At 41.0% G+C, this 18,173-nt stretch overlaps 1 protein-coding gene across 10 annotated transcripts in view; it reads left to right on the top strand.

Moving 5' to 3' along the window:
• ARMH3 (armadillo like helical domain containing 3) overlaps positions 1 to 18,173 on the top strand; it is a 185,031-nt gene that overhangs the window by 105,973 nt on the left and 60,885 nt on the right. For 8 of the 10 annotated variants that reach the window (XM_058543838.1, XM_058543836.1, XM_058543831.1 and 5 more), the window contains one exon: positions 7,827 to 7,902. In XM_058543838.1, coding sequence (XP_058399821.1) covers positions 7,827 to 7,902 — 76 coding nt within the window. The other 2 variants (XM_058543840.1, XM_058543839.1) reach the window with 2 other exon arrangements.

Here is an 18,173-nt window from a genome sequence, read left to right as displayed (position 1 = left end):
TTTCATGTATCTTTGCATTGTGGTTCCTGTGTTGGCTTTGTTTTTCCTCTTCCTGGAAATCTCTGGTTGCAATTTCCACCCGCTGCCACTGTGTGGTGGTAAAGGGCTGTGTAATCTGAGCCCCCTGTGCTCTGCCACAGTTTTTCAGTGCGATCCGTGGGTCGGATCGCTTGGTTTGGTCTGGTCAGCTGAGCCCCAGGGTCTGGTTTTCGGGGACGAGGTGGGGGGGGACGGGGGTCTCTCTCTTTTGCCCTCTGGGTCCCTGGCGTGGGGGGCTTCTCATTCACCCCTCATTATTGCTCGCTAGTGTGCTCAGATGTTGATGGTACTCTGTAGCAGTTCTGAGTCCTATGTGTGGGAGTTTCCCACTGGCTGAGAGAGCCCCAAGAGCTACGGTTTCCCGCGGAGGGCCGCCCCTCCCCCCTCTCTGGGAGCCGTGCAGACCGGGATCGCGGATCTGATGGGGAGGGGGAGGGGTTCTCCTTACCTCTCCTCACTTCCTCCTGGTGCCCAGCATGTTCCACTCTCAGATGTGTGGCAGTGTGGATCTTTCTGGTCTTGCTTTTCACTGGCTGGGATTCCGTTTTTGGTCTGTGACTGTTCCTTTTGTTGTATCTTATCGGGGGAAGAGTTCATGGGAAAGCTCACTCCGCCGTGAGGCTGACATCTCCTTAGCATTTTTTTTAGAGCAGCCCTCTTGATGACGAGGGTTTTTTTGTTTTCCTTCATTCCTGAAGGATATTTTTGCTGGATATAGAATATTAAGTTGATAGTTCTTATCTTTAAGAAATCTGAGGATGTTATTCCCCTTTTTCTGACCTCTATGGTTTCTGACCTCCATGGTTTCTGAAAAAATAAATCATTTGAATCATTGTTCCCTTGCTTGTAATATGTTGTTTTTCTTCAGCTCCTTTTAGGGATTTTTCCTTCTTTGGCTTTCAGCAGTTTGATTATGATATGTCTAGGCATGGTTTTTCTTTGAGTTTATCCTGTTTGAGATTTGCTGAACTTGTTGAATCTCACTATATTTGGGAGATTTCAGCTATTCTTTTTTTTTTTAGCTTTTTTGTTTTGAGGAGCATCAGCCCTGAGCTAACATCTATGCCAATCCTCCTCTTTTTGCTGAGGAAAACCAGCCCTGAGCTAACGTCTGTTGCTAGTCTTCCTCCTTTTTTTTCCCTTTTTCTCCCCAAAGCCCCAGTAGATAGTTGTATGTCATAGTTGCACATCCTTCTAGTTGCTGTATGTGGGACTCTGCCACAGCATGGCCTGACAAGCGGTACGTCAGTGCACACCTGGGATCCAAACCTGGGCCGCCAGCAGCGGAGCACACACACTTAACCACTAAGCCACGGGGCTGGCCCCTCAGCCATTCTTTTTTGCAAATTTTTTTATGCCCTAATTTCTTTCTCCACTTCTTGGACTACAATAACACAAGTGTTAGACTTTTTGATATTGTCCCACAGGTCCCTGAGGCCTTGTTTGATTTTTTCCTCCATTTTTTTCTGTTCTTCATATTTGATAATTTTTATTGCTCTCTCTTTAGGTTCACTGACTCCTATGTCAATCTATTCTATTAAACCCATCTGGTGAATTTTTTATTTTAGATGATATATATTTTACTTCTAAATGTTTTAATTGGTTCTTTTTTATAGTTTCAATTTCTCTGCTGAAAAGTTCTGTCTTTCCATTGATTCAAGTGTGTTTATCTTTTTCTCATGGAGCATAGTCATAATAGCTGCCTTCAAGTCTTTGATTATTTTAACATGTGTGTCATCTCAGGCATTTGTCTGTCTTTTCTCTTGAGAATTCGTCACATTTTCCTGTTTTATTTTATATCTTGGATCTTTGTATGTCCCGGTTCTTTATAAGTTGAGTAATTTTGGATTACATCCTGGATATTTTTAATGTTATGTTGTGTAGACTCAGGGTTCAGTTATCATCCTCTAGAGGGTTTTTTTTGGTATGAGCAGGCAGTCAATTTAGATTTAGACTGCAAGTTCTGTCTCAACTTCTGTGGCTGGTGCTTCCAATATCAGTTCAATTTTCAAAGCCTTTTCTGTGCTATTTTGGATCTGGTCCATGCATGCACCACTCACAGGTTAGTCGGAGACTTAGACTGTGGTTCAAATATCAGTTTAGTTCTTAAAGCTTTTGCTTTGCTGCTTTGTGTGTTTTCCATGCTTGCTCAGCTCAAGGGTGAGTCTGAGAATTACACAACTTTCATGTGCAGAATTAGGGGAACACTGTCCTGTCTGTCTAGGATTCCCTCTATGTTCTCTGACCAGCAGAAGCCCCTTGTCCTGGTTTCTGTCTACAGAAAGATGAGGTCTCTATTGAAGTTTTAGTCATCCATCCAGCTTCTCCATCATGCATCTCTGTGACTCTCTGATCCTTGATGCAAACCTGTAAGAGAAAATAGGAAAAAAGAAAACCTGGAAACCCACTTTTGTGAGTATTTATCCAAGTTTGGACTCCCCTCTATAATCTGTCTGCTTTTGTTTAATTTTCAGGGCCCTCAGAAGTTACTTTTTATATTTTGTACAGGATTTTTAGCTGTAATCAGCAGGAGAGAGAGGCTGTAGTGGACTTATTCTGCCATACTGGAAGTAGATCCTCACCTTCACTTTTTTTGTTTGTTTGTTTTTTGTTTTTTGTTTTTTGTGAGGAGGACCAGCCCTGAGCTAACATCCAATGCCAATCCTCCTCTTTTTTGCTGAGGAAGACTGGCCCTGGGCTAACATCCATGCCCATCCTCCTCTACTTTATATGGGAGGCCGCCACAGCATGGCCCAACAAGCGGTGCGCCGGTGCGCACCCAGGATCCGAACCGGCGAACCCCGGGCCGCCGCAGCGGAACGTGCGCACTTAACCGCTTGCGCCACCGGCCCGGCCCCCTCACCTTCACTTTTTAAAGACATTTTTGCTGAAAGAAAGACTTGCTAAAGTCTTGCTAAAGACTTTGCTGAAAGAAAGAATTTCTTTCAATGCTTAAAAAATGTCATTTCGTTGTTTTCTAACTTGCATAGTTCCTAATGAGAAGTCTGTTGTCATTCTTATCTTTATTTCTGTGTATATAACGTGTTTTTTTTCCTCTGGATGCTTTTAATATTTTCTTTTTATCATTGGTTTTCCACAGTTTGCTTATCATGTGCCTTAGCATGATTTCCTTTATGTTTATTTGGCTTGGGGTTCCTTGAGCTTCTTGAATCTGTGGGTTTCTAGTTTTTATCAAATGTGGAAAATTTGGAGCAGTTAATTTCTTTAAATATTTTTCATTCCCTCTCTTCTTTTCTTGTTTTAGAACTCCAGTTATATATGTGTTAGACCTCTTGACGGTGTCCCATAGGTCAGTAAATCTCTGGGCTTTTTTCTTTCTTTCCATTTTTTTTTGTCTTTTCTCTCTGTTTCATTTTAGACAGTTTCTATTCCTCGGTCTTCAAATTCACTGATCTTTTCTTCTGTACTTTTTTAATATGCTGTTATCTCATTAATCTCAGTTCATTTTTTCCAGTGTATTTTTCATTTCAGAAAGTTTTTTTCTTCCCTAGAAGTTCTATTTGGATGTCTTTTTTAATATGTCCATTTCTGTCTTCATCATGTTTCTGTTTTCCTCAATCTTCCTGAACATATGGAGCATATTTACAATAGTTGTTTTAATTTCCTTGTCTGCTAATTCCATCATCTCTCTTCATGTCTAGATCTGTTTTCTATTTTTTTCCTGCTTATGGGACATGTTTTTCTGCTTCTTTGAATGCCTGCTAATTTTTTAATTGGATTTTGGACGTTGTAATTTTAGTGTTGTGAGTGCTGGATTTTGTTATGTTTCTTTCTTTCCTTTTTTTTTTTTTTGTGAGAAGATCAGCCGTGTGCTAACATCTGCCGATCCTCCTCTTTTTTTGCTGAGGAAGACTGGCCCTGGGCTAACATCCGTGCCCATCTTCTTCCACTTTATATGGGACGCTGCCTTTATATGGGACGCCGCCACAGCATGGCTTGCCAAGCAGTGTGTCGGTGCGTGCCTGGGATCCGAACCGGCGAACCCCGGGCCGCCGCAGCAGATTGCCCGCACTTAACCGCTTGCGCCACTGGGCCAGCCCCCTGTTATGTTTCTGTATATAATGTTGGTTATCTGGCATCAATTTCATCCTTTTAGGGTTTGCTTTTAAGGGTTGTTAGAGCAGGTTGACAGCAACCTTTAATATTGGCTCATTTGGCCCCATTACTAATGCAATACCCATCTGCAGACTCTACCTGATTACCCATATATTGGTAGGTCTTTCCACTCTTGTTAGTGGAAACACAAATTATTTTATTTGTGGAGTCCTTCATGAGCTCCACAATTTCTTCTTCTTTCCAGTGGTTCTTTGCCCCCAGCCTTGGGTAGTTTTCCATTCTGTATGTGCAAATCAATTCTCAGCAAAAGTTGTAAGAGGCCCCTCTACGAACCTCCACAGTTCACTGTTAAACTCCCTCCTCTACAGTACTCTCCTACTACAAATTCTAGTTGCCTTGGCCTTTCTGTGCTGATCTCTACGTCTTTGGCTTGGCAAGACTTTCTGAGTTCTGTGTAGGTTTCTCCTCCCTGCCCTGCAGGCTGGAAACTTCTCCATTCAGTAAGCTGGGGTACTCACAGGGCTCACTTTGTTTATTTTCCTTCTTCAGGGATCACAGTTCTGTATGCTTGTTGTCCAGTGTCTCATAACTATTGTTTCGTATATTTTATCCAGTTTTCTCTTGTTTGACGTAGGGGGGTAAATTATGTCTTTTTACTCCATCATGGCTAGAAGTGGAAGACTCACTGAGACATTTTTGATAAAGGCACACATTTAACGTTCCTATGGCATTAATTTACTGCAGTGAAGTTCACTGAACAGGAAGGACCTCCAGGGGCTGGCCTGGTGGCGTAGTGGTTAAGTTTGCGAGCTCCGCTTGTGTGGTCTGGAGTTCGCAGGTTCAGATCCTGGGTGTGGACTGACACACAGCTTGTTAAGCCATGCTGCAGCGGCATCCCGTATAACGTAGAGGAAGATGGGCACGGGTGTTAGCCCAGGGCCAATCTTCCGCAGCAAAAAGAGGAAGATTGGCAACAGATGTTAGCTCAGGGCTAATCTTCCTCACCAAAAAAAAAAAAAAAAAACAGAAACAAAAACAAAGGAAGGACCTCCATAAGAGCTGCTCTGAACTATAAATGATACCATATTTTGAATTGTTTTTCATTTAAAAAAAAGATAATTACCAGTGCTAAAGAGAAAGCAAGGTGAAAAAAATAAAAAATTTCACAGTCTCTCCTTTCTAGTACTACCAGTATTTTCATAGTTGTATATTAGCCTACTTGTATGCATAGTTTTACATAGCTGTAATCATACTGTCCTTCTATTTTGTGTTTTTTTAAAACTGTATATCATAAAACATTTTCCTATTTTTTTGTTTCCTGAGTCTCTTTTTTTTGCATAGTATAGGTATAGTTTATTTAACAATTCTTTCTTTTCTTGGAAATTATGGTTGTTTCCAGTTTTTGCTATTACTTAAGTCTCTTTTTTTAATGGCTTCATAGTATGTTATTTTTGTATACCATAATTTACTACACAAATAATTACCTTAGCTTGAGGCTTTTAGGGCACTTTGAAACAATTTTGCGTTCAGATTTGGTAACTTAGAAAAGAACGTAAAAGCCTGTGGTGTTTCCAAAGAAAATGCAGTGATGAGGTCATCTGGGTGCCTGTTCACTAAGGAACAGAGCTGACAGGATGTTACCGAGAAATAATTCATGGATAGAGTTAAATACCACTCTGAGGTAAGGAGGGGAAAATTCAGCTCAATTCCATAAGTGTTTAGGTCTCCACCATCAGAGAATTTATGATCTAGTGAAAAACAAACTCATCTAAATAGTTTTTGTGTGTGTGTGTGTGAGGAAGATTAGCCTTGAGCTAATCTATTGCCAATCCTCTTTTTGCTGAGGAAGATTGGCCCTGGGCCAGCATCGATGCCCATCTTGCTCCACTTTTTATATGTGGGACATCTGCCACAGCATGGCTTGATGAGCAGTGTGTAGGTCTGCACCTGGGACCTGAACCTGCGAACCCTGGGCCACCGAAGCAGAGTGCATGAACTTAACCACTATGCCACTGGGTTGGCCCCCTATCTAAATAGTTTTCACAATTGAGTTGAAAAACATATGTCTGACCTGCTGAAACAATTTTGTTCATTACATGAATAAGTTTATACATACACTGGATAACACCTGAGTTCTGACTGTAGAGCTCTAACTTGGAACTATACCAAGTTCCCCTGTACTAAATCTTGTAAATTAGAAAAACAGCAGTCTGATAATATGTCTTATTAAGGCTCCCATCTTTTCTTTCGTAAAATTGCACGAATTTATAAAAATGAGATACTGTTAGAACATATGCAGAGCAACCAGATGAGTTTTCTTTCCTTATTACAGCCATAGGCCCTCTTTCTGATAGAGCTGCTGCTGACTCTTCTTGCTGGAAAAATACTGGTCAGGAGTAGGTCGTGATGGTACTTAGATATAAAGTTCCTATGCAATTGGTTACACATTTCTTAATGTTAGTTAGGTTCTGCTTTCCTTCCTTTGGGAAAGCCTCGGTTACATTCATTCATTTGTTTGGGAGGCAGTCTATTTAAATTAATAATAGCTAATACTTACACAGCATTTACTATGTGCCAGGCACTGATCTAAGGCTTTATATAAGTTAACTTCTTAATTTTCACAATAATCTTTTCATGTAAGTATCACTGTTATTCTCTAGTAAGTAGCGGGGGCTGGATTTGGACCCTGGCAGATGGCTTCCGAGTTCGTACTCTTAACCACTCACTATGTAAGTATAGCTCTAGAGTCATTCCCTCCAGGTTCAAATTCCAGCTCCATTACTTACAGTTGTATGAATGACCTTGATCAATTACTTGTCTCCTCTGAGTCTCAGTTTCCTCATCTGTATGCTATATTGCATATAACCTAACTTCGTCTAGTTCCTGGCACATAGTAAACTCTGTTCATATTTAGTTCTTAGTAGCTATTCGTTCATTAAAAACATATACTTGGAGTGCCCACCATGTGCTTACGCTTTCAAGGAGCACTTGTGCTGGTTTGTCTCTTTTCTAAAATGGTATAGGTACTGTAATGTGTGGCCCTGAAGCTCATAGCTGATAGAAGATGCTCTGTATTTCCATCATCTCTCCTCCTGTGGGTAAGTGTGGAAAAGAGATAGAATTTGGTCAGAGAAAGGAAGAATATTCCTGTTGATTCATGTTGCGGGTCACACACTTCAGTCAGAGGAGCTAAAACAGGTTACTCCTTGATTGAAACATGACTGTCCTCTGTCTGGCAGGGTTATTTGTTCTGTTTGACTCAGCTTGGACCTTTAGGAGAAAGATATATATGAAACAGGAGGGGACACTTACCCAGCTAGCCAATTCTACTAAATCAGCTCTAGCCATTAGGGAAATGATAAATGTGGCAGCCAGGTTACGCTCACATCACCACCCCAGTGTAGATTTTAAATGAATGCAAAAACTAAGTATGGAAACCTGTTAGCAGGGAGTGGAGGGAGGGGGACCCAAGGCAGAGAAGGAGTAGAGTATTTTGATAGAAAGTGAAAAAAAGAGAAAGAAATTCTCAGTGAAAATAGTTGTGAATAAGCCCTTATATTTTTCTCTAGGATGAGAATGTTGTAAACAGAAGATTGGCACACGCTCTCTGTGGTTATCCTAATAGTGTTATTCTGAGATGTGTCTTCATTCTTCATATTTGTGTTTTATATCAGGGGTCTGACAGATCTTTGTGCTTTCCTTCTTTACAGTCCTGAGGCTTTCTACCAATGCAGGCCAGTGGAAAGAAGCAGCCAGCAAGGTGACCCATGCGTTGGTTAATATCAGGTAAGGAAGGAGAATTTATCTCTTTCAGAGTTTCTTGGCTCATCCTGAGGTTTATTGTACCTTTCTAAGTAGAGTGTGTTGAACACCACTACTATTTTAAGCCCCGATGTCTGTAGGAGTTAGAAGAAATTGTGGTACTTGATCAAGAAAAGCAGGAGTACATGAGACTTTCATTTTGTCATATTGAAATAGCTCACAGTGCTGTTCTATGAATTTTCTTACCAAGACATGGTTGCAAGCCTTTTTCAGGCATCTTTGTTGCCATAGTATTTTCTGTGTATAGGCCATCTGAAAGCTTTTCTCTGAAAATTTTTTCGCCATTCTCCATGAGTTCAATAAATGACTCATGGGGATGTGGAACTTTGACGTTTTGCTTTTCGTGGCTATTTCTATTTGTGGTAAACAGGGGCAAATGGAGCTCATGGGGCTAAGTCATTTTAGGTTCCTTATGAAACAACAGGGCAGTTACAGAGTGCTGTATGTATTGGATAAAATTGAGTCAGACATGGAGTTGGTTTAGGGTCTTGAGGGAATACCACACACTCACAGGAGTGAGCTGTTTATAAATGGAGAGAATGTGCTTTCAATATTATGAAACCTAAAGCTGACTTTTTTTACATTCCTTTCTCCCTTTGTAGGCACATTTTCCATTTTCTCAACATTTATTAAATTGTTCTTGCGAACAATTGAAAAATTAACATTGAGTAGAAGAGGCAAACCCAACAGATAGGGGAACTTGATTTAGCTCCAGATGTAAGGCTTGCCAGACATTCCCAGTAATAGTAATGCACATTTACAACTTGGTGTAGATTCTAAAGTGTGACATAGCTGAGATTCAGTGTTTGTTTCTATATCTTTCTTTCTTTTTTTTTTTGTTAAAGTAAAATGTTTTGTTCCTGCAGTAATTTACTACAGTATTTGGCACATCTGGGAACAAAAGGAAAAGTGTGAAATGTGTGCGTTGGGAGGGCTGAGATGAGGGAGCAAGGGAGTGAGATGTGCTAACAAGATTGCATTGAAGGTTGTTCTGCCTTACCTGACCCCAGAGACATTTTGCAGCAAACACAGTTTTATAAATCTCACAAATAAATGCATATCTGCACCTAGCAAATAAACCAGATACTATGGTGAAGCCTTATGATAAATGTGATTTTCTGTAAGAATCAGGAATTACAAACCACCTTCTCCCAAATATCCGTTTGTGACCCAAGGGCAGTATGACAAATGTAGGTGTTTGAAAGAAGCACCAGATTCTGGGCTAGAGTAGGAAGTGCATATGGGTATAATTTATGTTGTGTTTATTTATTCATGTATTTACTTAGGCTTTCTAGGCAGCTCCTTTTCATCTGGGGCCTGTTTCCTTGATCACATTCCTTTATGCTTGCTTTACCTCCCACTTGGTTGCTTTTCCTTTTAGCAGCTTCTGGCTTGGCTGCTGTCCTTTTTCTTCACAAGAACCATCAAATAGCTGATTTAAGCTCTTAGCCCATCCTTTTTCTGAATAGCCCAGAAACGACTGGGCTGAGCTTTGAGCAGATGCCCATAACCAAGACCTCTTCCTTCTCTTTGCAAGTCTCTGTCAGGCCTATACCTTCATTTTCATTCCTCAAACTTCTTTGATGAACTTGTGGCAGAGAATAATTACATCATCTTCACTGTTGCTAATGAATTACACTCAGAGTATATGTCAGAAGTATCAAAGATCCAGTCAATTTTCTCAAGAGATTACTGCAAAGATGTGTTTGAATGTTACTTATCACACTAATGGCAGATGAAGGGAAAATATTGGTGATGCTAAATCTGCAGAAGTTTACTTTTTTTCCTTTCTGACATTGATTTTCACTTAAGTCCTAAATTTTGTATTAGTTTTTCATATACTGTCTTTTTCAATCATCAAACTCTATAAAGTAGAGTGTATTATAAACTTTAAAAAAATACGCTTTTTACCAATGAGGAAACTGATGTGTTAAAGATATTGTGAATTGCAGAAAGTCACACAATTGTTGTGTGGCAAAGCTGAGAATTAATCATAGGTCTTCTAACTCCTAAGTCCAGAGCTCTTTCTTCTATACCATAATGCCTCCTTCTATAGAGTTGCATCAAAGGCTACCATGGAGGTAAACAGAAAACTCAGCGTGATGTGTTGAAAGGAGAGTGGAAATTTGAGTTAGAGAAACTGGATTTTTTATTTTTGTCTCTACTACTTAATGTGTGACCTTAAGCAAGTTGTTTAGCTTCTCTGGACCTCTTTCCACTAGCTATAAAATGGAGGTCATGATAATATCAACTGTTTCACAGGGAAGTGGTTGTGAGAATTATATAATGCAATGTATGTGAAAGCCCTTAGCAAACTATAAAATACTGGTCATTTCACTTAGCATGTCCTTAAGGTTCATCTCTGTTGCAGCATGTGTCAGAATTTACTTCCTTTTAGGCTGAATAATATTCCGTTGTAGGTATATGCCACATTTTGTTTATCCATTCATCCCTTGATGAAACCCCAAGTGGGTTTTTTCTACTTTTTGGTTATTGTGTTTTTGGTTATTTGTACATGAGTGTACAAATATCTGTTCAGTCACTTCTTTTTCGTTTCTTTTGGGCATATACCCAGAAGTGGAATTGGTGGATCCATTAGTAATTCTGTGTTTTTTATTTTTTGAGGCATTGCCATACCATTTTTCAGGTTTTACATTTTTTTTTTTTTTTTTTTTGTGAGGAGATCAGCCCTGAGCTAACATCCGCCAATCCTCCTCTTTTTTTTTTTTGCTGAGGAAGACGGCCCTGGGCTAACATCGGTGCCCATCTTCCTCCACTTTATATGGGACGCCGCCACAGCATGGCTTACCAAGCAGTGCGTCGGTGCGCGCCCGGGATCCGAACCAGCAAACCCCGGGCCGCCTCAGCGGAGCGCGCGCACTTAACCGCTTGCGCCACCGGGCCGGCCCCTTCAGGTTTTACATTTTGAGCCTTCCTTAGAATATTTCCTAAGTTATGTCTTCATTCGATCCTTCTATAACAGTTAAGATGTTACCCTTAACCTTAAAAGATGGTTTGCTTTTCTTTGTAGGTAGACTTTGATGCTTTGAGTGAAGATGGTCTGGGGAGTTTTCTTTTCTGAGAGTTAGTACTCTCTTAGCTGAGTGCAAAAAAGCAGTATGCCTGAGAAGTGTGCATTCCACTGAGCCAGCGGTAATGAGTGCTGCCTTATGCTCCTTTGCTTTTTTCTGAGAGCTCATGTTATACATCCATGACACTATTAACTTCGAGTGATTTAGAAAAACAGGTGTCCGAAAATTGGACCTGTGGTCTCCCAGGGATACTGTGGGATATTTAACTCTTGGCCACCAGGTTGATTATCAGGATAGAGTATATAAAGGCTTAGTAGCAAAATTGTGATGGTATTCAACATTTACTTCTGTTGTTACTAAAGGTTGTTTGTGCTGATCTCACACCTGGAAAGGATTTCTAAGGCAGAGTGAACAGCTCTTAGCCATCTCCCCTGTAGTATGTTCTTTGATAGCCATGGGAAGGAATTGGGTTGCATGTGAAATTTTCAGACACCTAACAGCTGGGAGGGCCTCTGAGACTGATTTGCCAGTTGATGATGGCTACAAGTCTTTGGGATCTTCTGGAATGCAATGCATCTAATGGCAACCCTAACATGGTATCTCACCAGCAGATAAAAGGCAGCAGAAAGACTGTAGACCTTTCTGTTCTTTGGAGTTTAGATTTGACAGTGAAAATTAAAAGTACTTCCACATGCTTAGAGGCCTAAATTTGCTCAAGTGTCAGTCTGTTTGCATTTCACTAGGCTTTCTTGGCTTAGTCATGCTAGTTCTTTAATTGTCAAAGCTATTTGTGTTTAAACAATTTGTCTCTCTTCCTGTTTGATCCTTCAGAGATTCTTAAAATGCAGCTGCTTAGAAACTACTATTTTTATTAGAACACCTGATGTCATTAACGTACAGGGCCCTATGTTTGTTCCTTTTCATAGGAGGATTGTTCCATTGCTTTGCCACAAGAAAAATAAAATATTGTTGGTCTACCTTTAAAATTCCACTTGGGGGGGCCAGCCCCGTGGCGTAGCGGTTAAGTGCGCGCGCCCCACTGCTGGTGGCTCTGGTTCAGATCCCGGGTCTGCACCGACGCACCGCTTGTCAGGCCATGCTGTGGTGGCATCCCACATAAAGTGGAGGAAGATGGGCACGGATGTTAGCTTAGGGCCAGCCTTCCTCAGCAAAAAGAGGAGGATTGGCATGAATGTTAGCTCAGGGCTGATCTTCCTCACACACACACAAAAAAATTCCACTTGCTATATTTGTTACTTCAGCTGCCTTCACAGATCTACTGGTGGTCTACAAAGGAAAAATACTTTGAAGGGCCATGTGCAGGGCTGGAAGGAAGACATTTGGGAAGTTTTGCTTAGAGACTTCTATGCTAAATATTTCCCGCCACCACTGAGCAGGTTACCCTAGTAGTAGGTGGGTCCTGTACTTTAGGAAGATGTCTGCTGACTATTATCCTAATTAGTCAAAAAAGAAAAAGAAAAACATTAGACTAAAATCTGAGTTTCATCTAACCAAAGAACTTTCTTTTTTTTTTTTTTTTGTGAGGAAGATCAGCCCTGAGCTAACATCCATGCTAATCCTCCTCTTTTTTTTTGCTGAGGAAGACTGGCTCTGAGCTAACATCTATTGCCAATCCTCTTCCTTTTTTTTCCCCAAAGCCCCAGTAGATAATTGTACCTCATAGTTGCACATCCTTCTAGTTGCTGTATGTGGGATGTGGCCCCAGCATGGCCGGATAAGCAGTTCGTCGGTGCGTGCCCGGGATCCGAACCCAGACTGCCAGTAGTGGAGCACGCACACTTAACCACTAAGCCATGGGGCTGGCCCCTGTTTGTTTGTTTTAATGCCACTTGCTCATTATAGAAATTTTAAACAATGCAGAAAAGTGCAAAGAACAAAGTAAAGTAAAATCATCTGAAATCTCATCATTCAGAGGTAGCTAATATTACTGTTTTGTTGTGTCTCCTGAACATCTCTAGTTGATTTTTTTTTAAACTAACCTAAATGAAATTCTTTATCCTTATTAAAAGTATCTTATTCATTGCAACCCATCATTCTAGTTTATCAGGGTATTTTTTAAAATTTTCTTTTTTATTTATTTAACTATTCTTTTGTGTGAGGAAGACTGGCCCTGAGCTATTATCCGTTGCCAAACTTTCTCTTTTTGCTGAGGAAGATTGTCCCTGAGCTAACATCAGTGCCAGTCTGCCTCTGTTTTGTATATGGGATGCCACCACAGCATGGCTTGATGAGGGGTGCATTGGTCCACGCCCGGGATCTGAACCTGTGAACCCCGGGCCGCCAAAGCGGAGTGCGCAAACTTAACTACTATGCCACCAGGCTGGCCCCTATCAAGGTATTTTTTGAGTCCTGATTATGTCATTCTATGTATTGGTTTTCCTTTGCAGCTTTGTTATCATCAGCACATTTGGTAAATGTGCCCTCTAAATCTGTTGTCCAGATGCTTTGATCTAATCCTGACTCTGCTACTCATTTGGTGGATGATTTAGGAATCATCTCTCCCCTTTCTGGGTTTTGGCTTGCTGCTGTTATGTAAAATGGCCTGGAAGACTGAAAAATTCCTTAGGACTTGACTGCAAAGCTCTTTTTAAAGAATAAATTTGTGAAGAAAAAACTGTGAGTGGGAAATCATCAGCCAGGGCCAGACTAGAAAAATAAAATCCTTTTATAGAAAAATCAGGGACAACAACCTTCACAGAATGGTTCAAATCTTCCTCTACCCTCCTACTCTCTCAAAATCCCAGCAGAGGGATTTACCAATTGAAATATTAAAGAAAAAAGAAAAGAAGAAGAAAGAAAAAAGATTGTAGCAAGCATTAGTTCTTCTTATAGTGAGAAATTAGAGAGAAGATGCAGGTAAAGAACAGTAAAAAAGGCAGTTTGGTGTGAGGGTGGATGAGAGAGCTTTACTGAGAAAGATAGTAAGCTTGGTGGTCACAATAAGGGCTCTTCTGAGTTGAGGTCGCGGGGGGGGGGGGGGAGAAAAGTGTGAAACTCACTGCTACCTGCTGTTTCTCCCCTAAACAAGCCTTGCCTTGTGTATTGCATTTCCCCTGGGTTCTTAAAGAAGGTGTGTGATAATCTAAAACTGAAACTGGGACAGCGTTTTAAGCAGGCAATTAATGACATGTTAAGAATTTCTAGGACCAGTAGATTAATTGTTAATTGAATTGTGTCTGCATTTTACTGTCATTTTACTGTAATATCAGCCTAGTTATAAATACAGTGTTACATAGTGGAAGATAATAATAAGCAGAATTACACACTCAGTGATCAGACTTTATGAATTTCTAACAATGAGGAAAGATTTTCTTCTTAAACTGTTTCTTGCTATTCTTTTTATGTGGGTTTTGATTAATGTTACCTCGATTATACATTTTTCCCTGGAGCTCAGATATTGTGCATGCTCTAGCAAAGTAGGCTCCTGTTGTAAGAGGTTTAAATGAGATTTTTTTCTTCCAATTGGTTTCTATATAATTTCTTTTAAAACCAGTAACATGTGAGTGGGATGTCAAACACAGGGTATGCTGATGCATTTTCACTACCCTGTTCACCAAAGAACATTAATTTCTCTCTCATTTGACACTATTTTCATATGATGAAAGTTCTCAATCTCAAGGAAGCTCCAGACAGTTGGTTCTCATTGGTCTCTCCTCTCCTGCATTCATCTTGGTGACACCTCTGAAAAGGCAGCAGGAGTAGCCATCTGTAGTTGGAGCTCATTCTGGGTAGAAGGGAGTGGAAGATTTCTTTTCTTTTTTTTTTTGTGAGGAGATCAGCCCTGTGCTGACATCTGCCAGTCTTCCCCCCCCCCTTTTTTTTTTTTGCTGAGGAAGACTGGCCCTGGGCTAACGTCCGTGCCCATCTTCCTCTACTTTATATGGGACGCCGCCACAGCATGGCTTGCCAAGCAGTGCATCGGTGCGCGCCCGGGATCCGAACTGGTGAACCCCAGGCCGCCGCACAGGAACACGCTCACTTAACCGCTTGCGCCACCAGGCCAGCCCTGGGGAGTGGAAGATTTCTGACCAGAGTTTTGACTGTACCTTTCTTACGGGATAATTTTCTAGATGGGATTCAGATAGAGATGGATTGAATCTGTTCCTTTTTCCCATTTAATCTGAACTAATTTCCTACTTAAAAATATGAACTATTTGTTAATTTCTAAAGAGTATTATATTAATGTATATTTGTAATAAATCTTGATCCTAAAATGATCATCTGTGACCCACTCACCCTAAGAAATAGAATGTTACCAACTCACTGAAACTCTATGTTTGTTTCTTTTTAATTGAGGTATTATACATGGTAAAATGTGTAAAATCTTGTGTGTAATGGAACAACTTTTTACATATGTATATACCTACGTAGTCACCATCCGGATCAAGACATAGAGCCTTTCCATCACCCCAGAAAGTTCCCTCATGACCCTTCTTTTCCCCAGAACTATACACTTTTCTGACTTCTTTCACCATAAACTAGTTTTGCCTGTTCTTGAACTTCATATAAACAGAATCATGTAGTATGTCCTCTTTTGTGTCTGGCTTCTTGCACTCAATATAATGTTTTTGAGATTCATCCACTTTCTGGTGTATATTTGTTCATTTTTTAAAACAGTAATTTAAGTGGTTTTTAATTGTGGTAAGAAACATATAAAATTTACCATCTTAACTATTTTTAGGTGTACAATTCAGTAGTGTTAAGTATATTCACGTTGTTCTAAACAGATCTCCAGAACTTTTTCATCTTGCAGAACTGAAGCTCTATACCTATTAAACAACAGCTCCCCCCAGCCCCTGGCAACCACCATTCTACTTTCTGTCTCTGTGAATTTGACTACTTTAGATACCTCGTATAAGTGGAATCATACAGTATTTGTCTTTTTGTGACTGGTTTATTTCACTTAATACAGTGTCCTCAAGGTTCATTTATGTTGGAGCATGTGACAGAATTCCCTTCCCTTTTAAGACTGAATAACGGGCCGGCCCCGTGGCTTAGCGGTTAAGTGCGCGCGCTCCGCTGCTGGCAGCCCGAGGTTCGGACCCCGGGTGCGCACCGACGCACCGCTTCTCTGGCCATGCTGGGGCCGCGTCCCACATACAGCAACTAGAAGGATGTGCAGCTATGACGTACAACTGTCTACTGGGGCTTTGGGGGAAAAATAAAAAAAAAAAAAAAAGAGTATTATGTTAAGCGAAATAAGCCAAAGACAAAAACAAACATGGCATGATTTCACTCATGTGGAAGATAAACAAACACATGGACAAAGAGGAGAGATTAGTGATTACCAGAGGGGAAGGGGGTTGGGGGGTGGGCATAAGGGGCGAAGGGGCGCATGTATATAGTGACTGACAAATAATAATGTACAACTGAAATTTCACAATGTTATAAACTATTATGACCTCAATAAAATAATTTTAAAAAAAAGAAAGAAAGAGGGGCCGGCCGGTGGCACAAGCGGTTAAGTGTGCAACGTGTTCCGCTGCTGCGGCCCGGGGTTCACAGGTTAGGATCCTGGGCGTGCACCCACGCACCGCTTATCAAAACCATGCTGTGGTGGCGTCCCATATAAAGTGGAGGAAGATGGGCATGGATGTTAGCCCAGGGCCAGTCTTCCTCCGCAAAAAGAGGAGGATTGGCAGATGTTAGCTCAGGGCCGATCTTCCTCACAAAAAAAAAAAGAAAGAAAGAGAAAAAGAGAGGCATAGCCCTACAAGACCAGTACATAAAGAAAAAAAAGTCAGTAAGAGCTGGGAATATTAAAAGAAAGACTTATAGGGGCCGGCCCCGTGGCTTAGCGGTTAAGTGCGCGCACTCCGCTGCTGGCGGCCCGGGTTCGGATCCTGGGCCCGCACCGATGCACCACTTCTCCGGTCATGCTGAGGCTGCGTCCCACATACAGCAACTAGAAGGATGTGCAACTATGACATACAACTATCTACTGGGGCTTTGGGGGAAAAATAAATAAATAAAATTATAAAAGAAAGGCTTATAAATGCCATGAGCTTCATTGGCAAAAACAGGACAGTTCATCTAGTCTCGAATATAGCCAAGCAGAAAGGGTAGCTGGGAAGGAGATACGAAGATAGCCTGTTGTACCTTCTTAGCTAATGTGTGTCGCTGTCTTTGAAAATTGAGACCATTCAAAAAAATCAGACTGTTGGTATTCTTCAAGCTGGTAAAGCTATTGGGGTTCAAGGAAAATGGGTCATTGTTTAAAGAAGAAGGAGAGGGGCTGGCCCGGTGGTCTAGTGGTTAAGTTGGTGCGCTCCGCTTCGGTGTCCTGGGGTTCATAGGTTCGGATCCCGGGCGTGGACCTACACGTAGCTTATCAGGCCATGCTGTGGTGGCATCGCACATACAAAATAGAGGAAGATTGGCACAGATGTTAGCTCAGTGACAATCTTCCTCAAGCAAAAAGAGGAAGATTTTGGCAACAGGTGTTAGCTCAGAGCCAGATTGGCACAGATGTTAGCTCAGTGACAATCTTCCTCAAGCAAAAAGAGGAAGATTTTGGCAACAGGTGTTAGCTCAGAGCCAATCTTCCTCACTGGAAAAAAAAAAAAGGAAGGAGAGGAGAGAAGGAAGGAGTAACAGATTTCTTTGAGTTAAATTTCACTGTATTGATATGTGGCTACACCTCCCCTTCCCTTTTTCTTGTTCTGAAGATCAAAAGCTCTTGTTTCCCTCTGTTGTCAGCAATTGAGGGTCCTCCTTTTGGGGTTTTGGTAATATCTGTGACCTATAATTGTCACTCTTAATGCTAAGTGTTTTCTTTTCATGAGTCGTTTGGCAATTATCTATGGATTTGACTAAACTGACCTAGATTTAGAACTCGTAAGGTTAAGACCGCCACATCTATTGCCACGTACTTCTGCCCCATAACCCTTAGCTCTTTGGTTGCTCAGGGAGTAACTTTCTTTGAAAAGCTCCGTGGTCCTCTTTTTCACCAGAAATCAGTGTTCTAGTAAGGCTGACAATTCATTGTCTCCTGGACAATTTTGAGTTGGGATAACAAATTAGAATTTGGGATACATTACAGATGATAAATGTGACTTCCTTAAAGGGAAATCCATTTGTTTTGCTTAGTGTTTCTGTGATTAATTACTTGCCAGATTAAATTGCTCCGTAAAAATGCATAGTATTTTATTCGATTGCTCTTCATGGTGATTAATTAGTCCA

Source organism: Diceros bicornis, chromosome 6, assembly GCF_020826845.1.
Source record: "Diceros bicornis minor isolate mBicDic1 chromosome 6, mDicBic1.mat.cur, whole genome shotgun sequence".
NCBI lineage: Eukaryota > Metazoa > Chordata > Mammalia > Perissodactyla > Rhinocerotidae > Diceros > Diceros bicornis.
The sequence above is the reverse complement of the archived record's forward strand: the minus strand, read 5'-3'. Positions and strand labels throughout refer to the sequence as shown.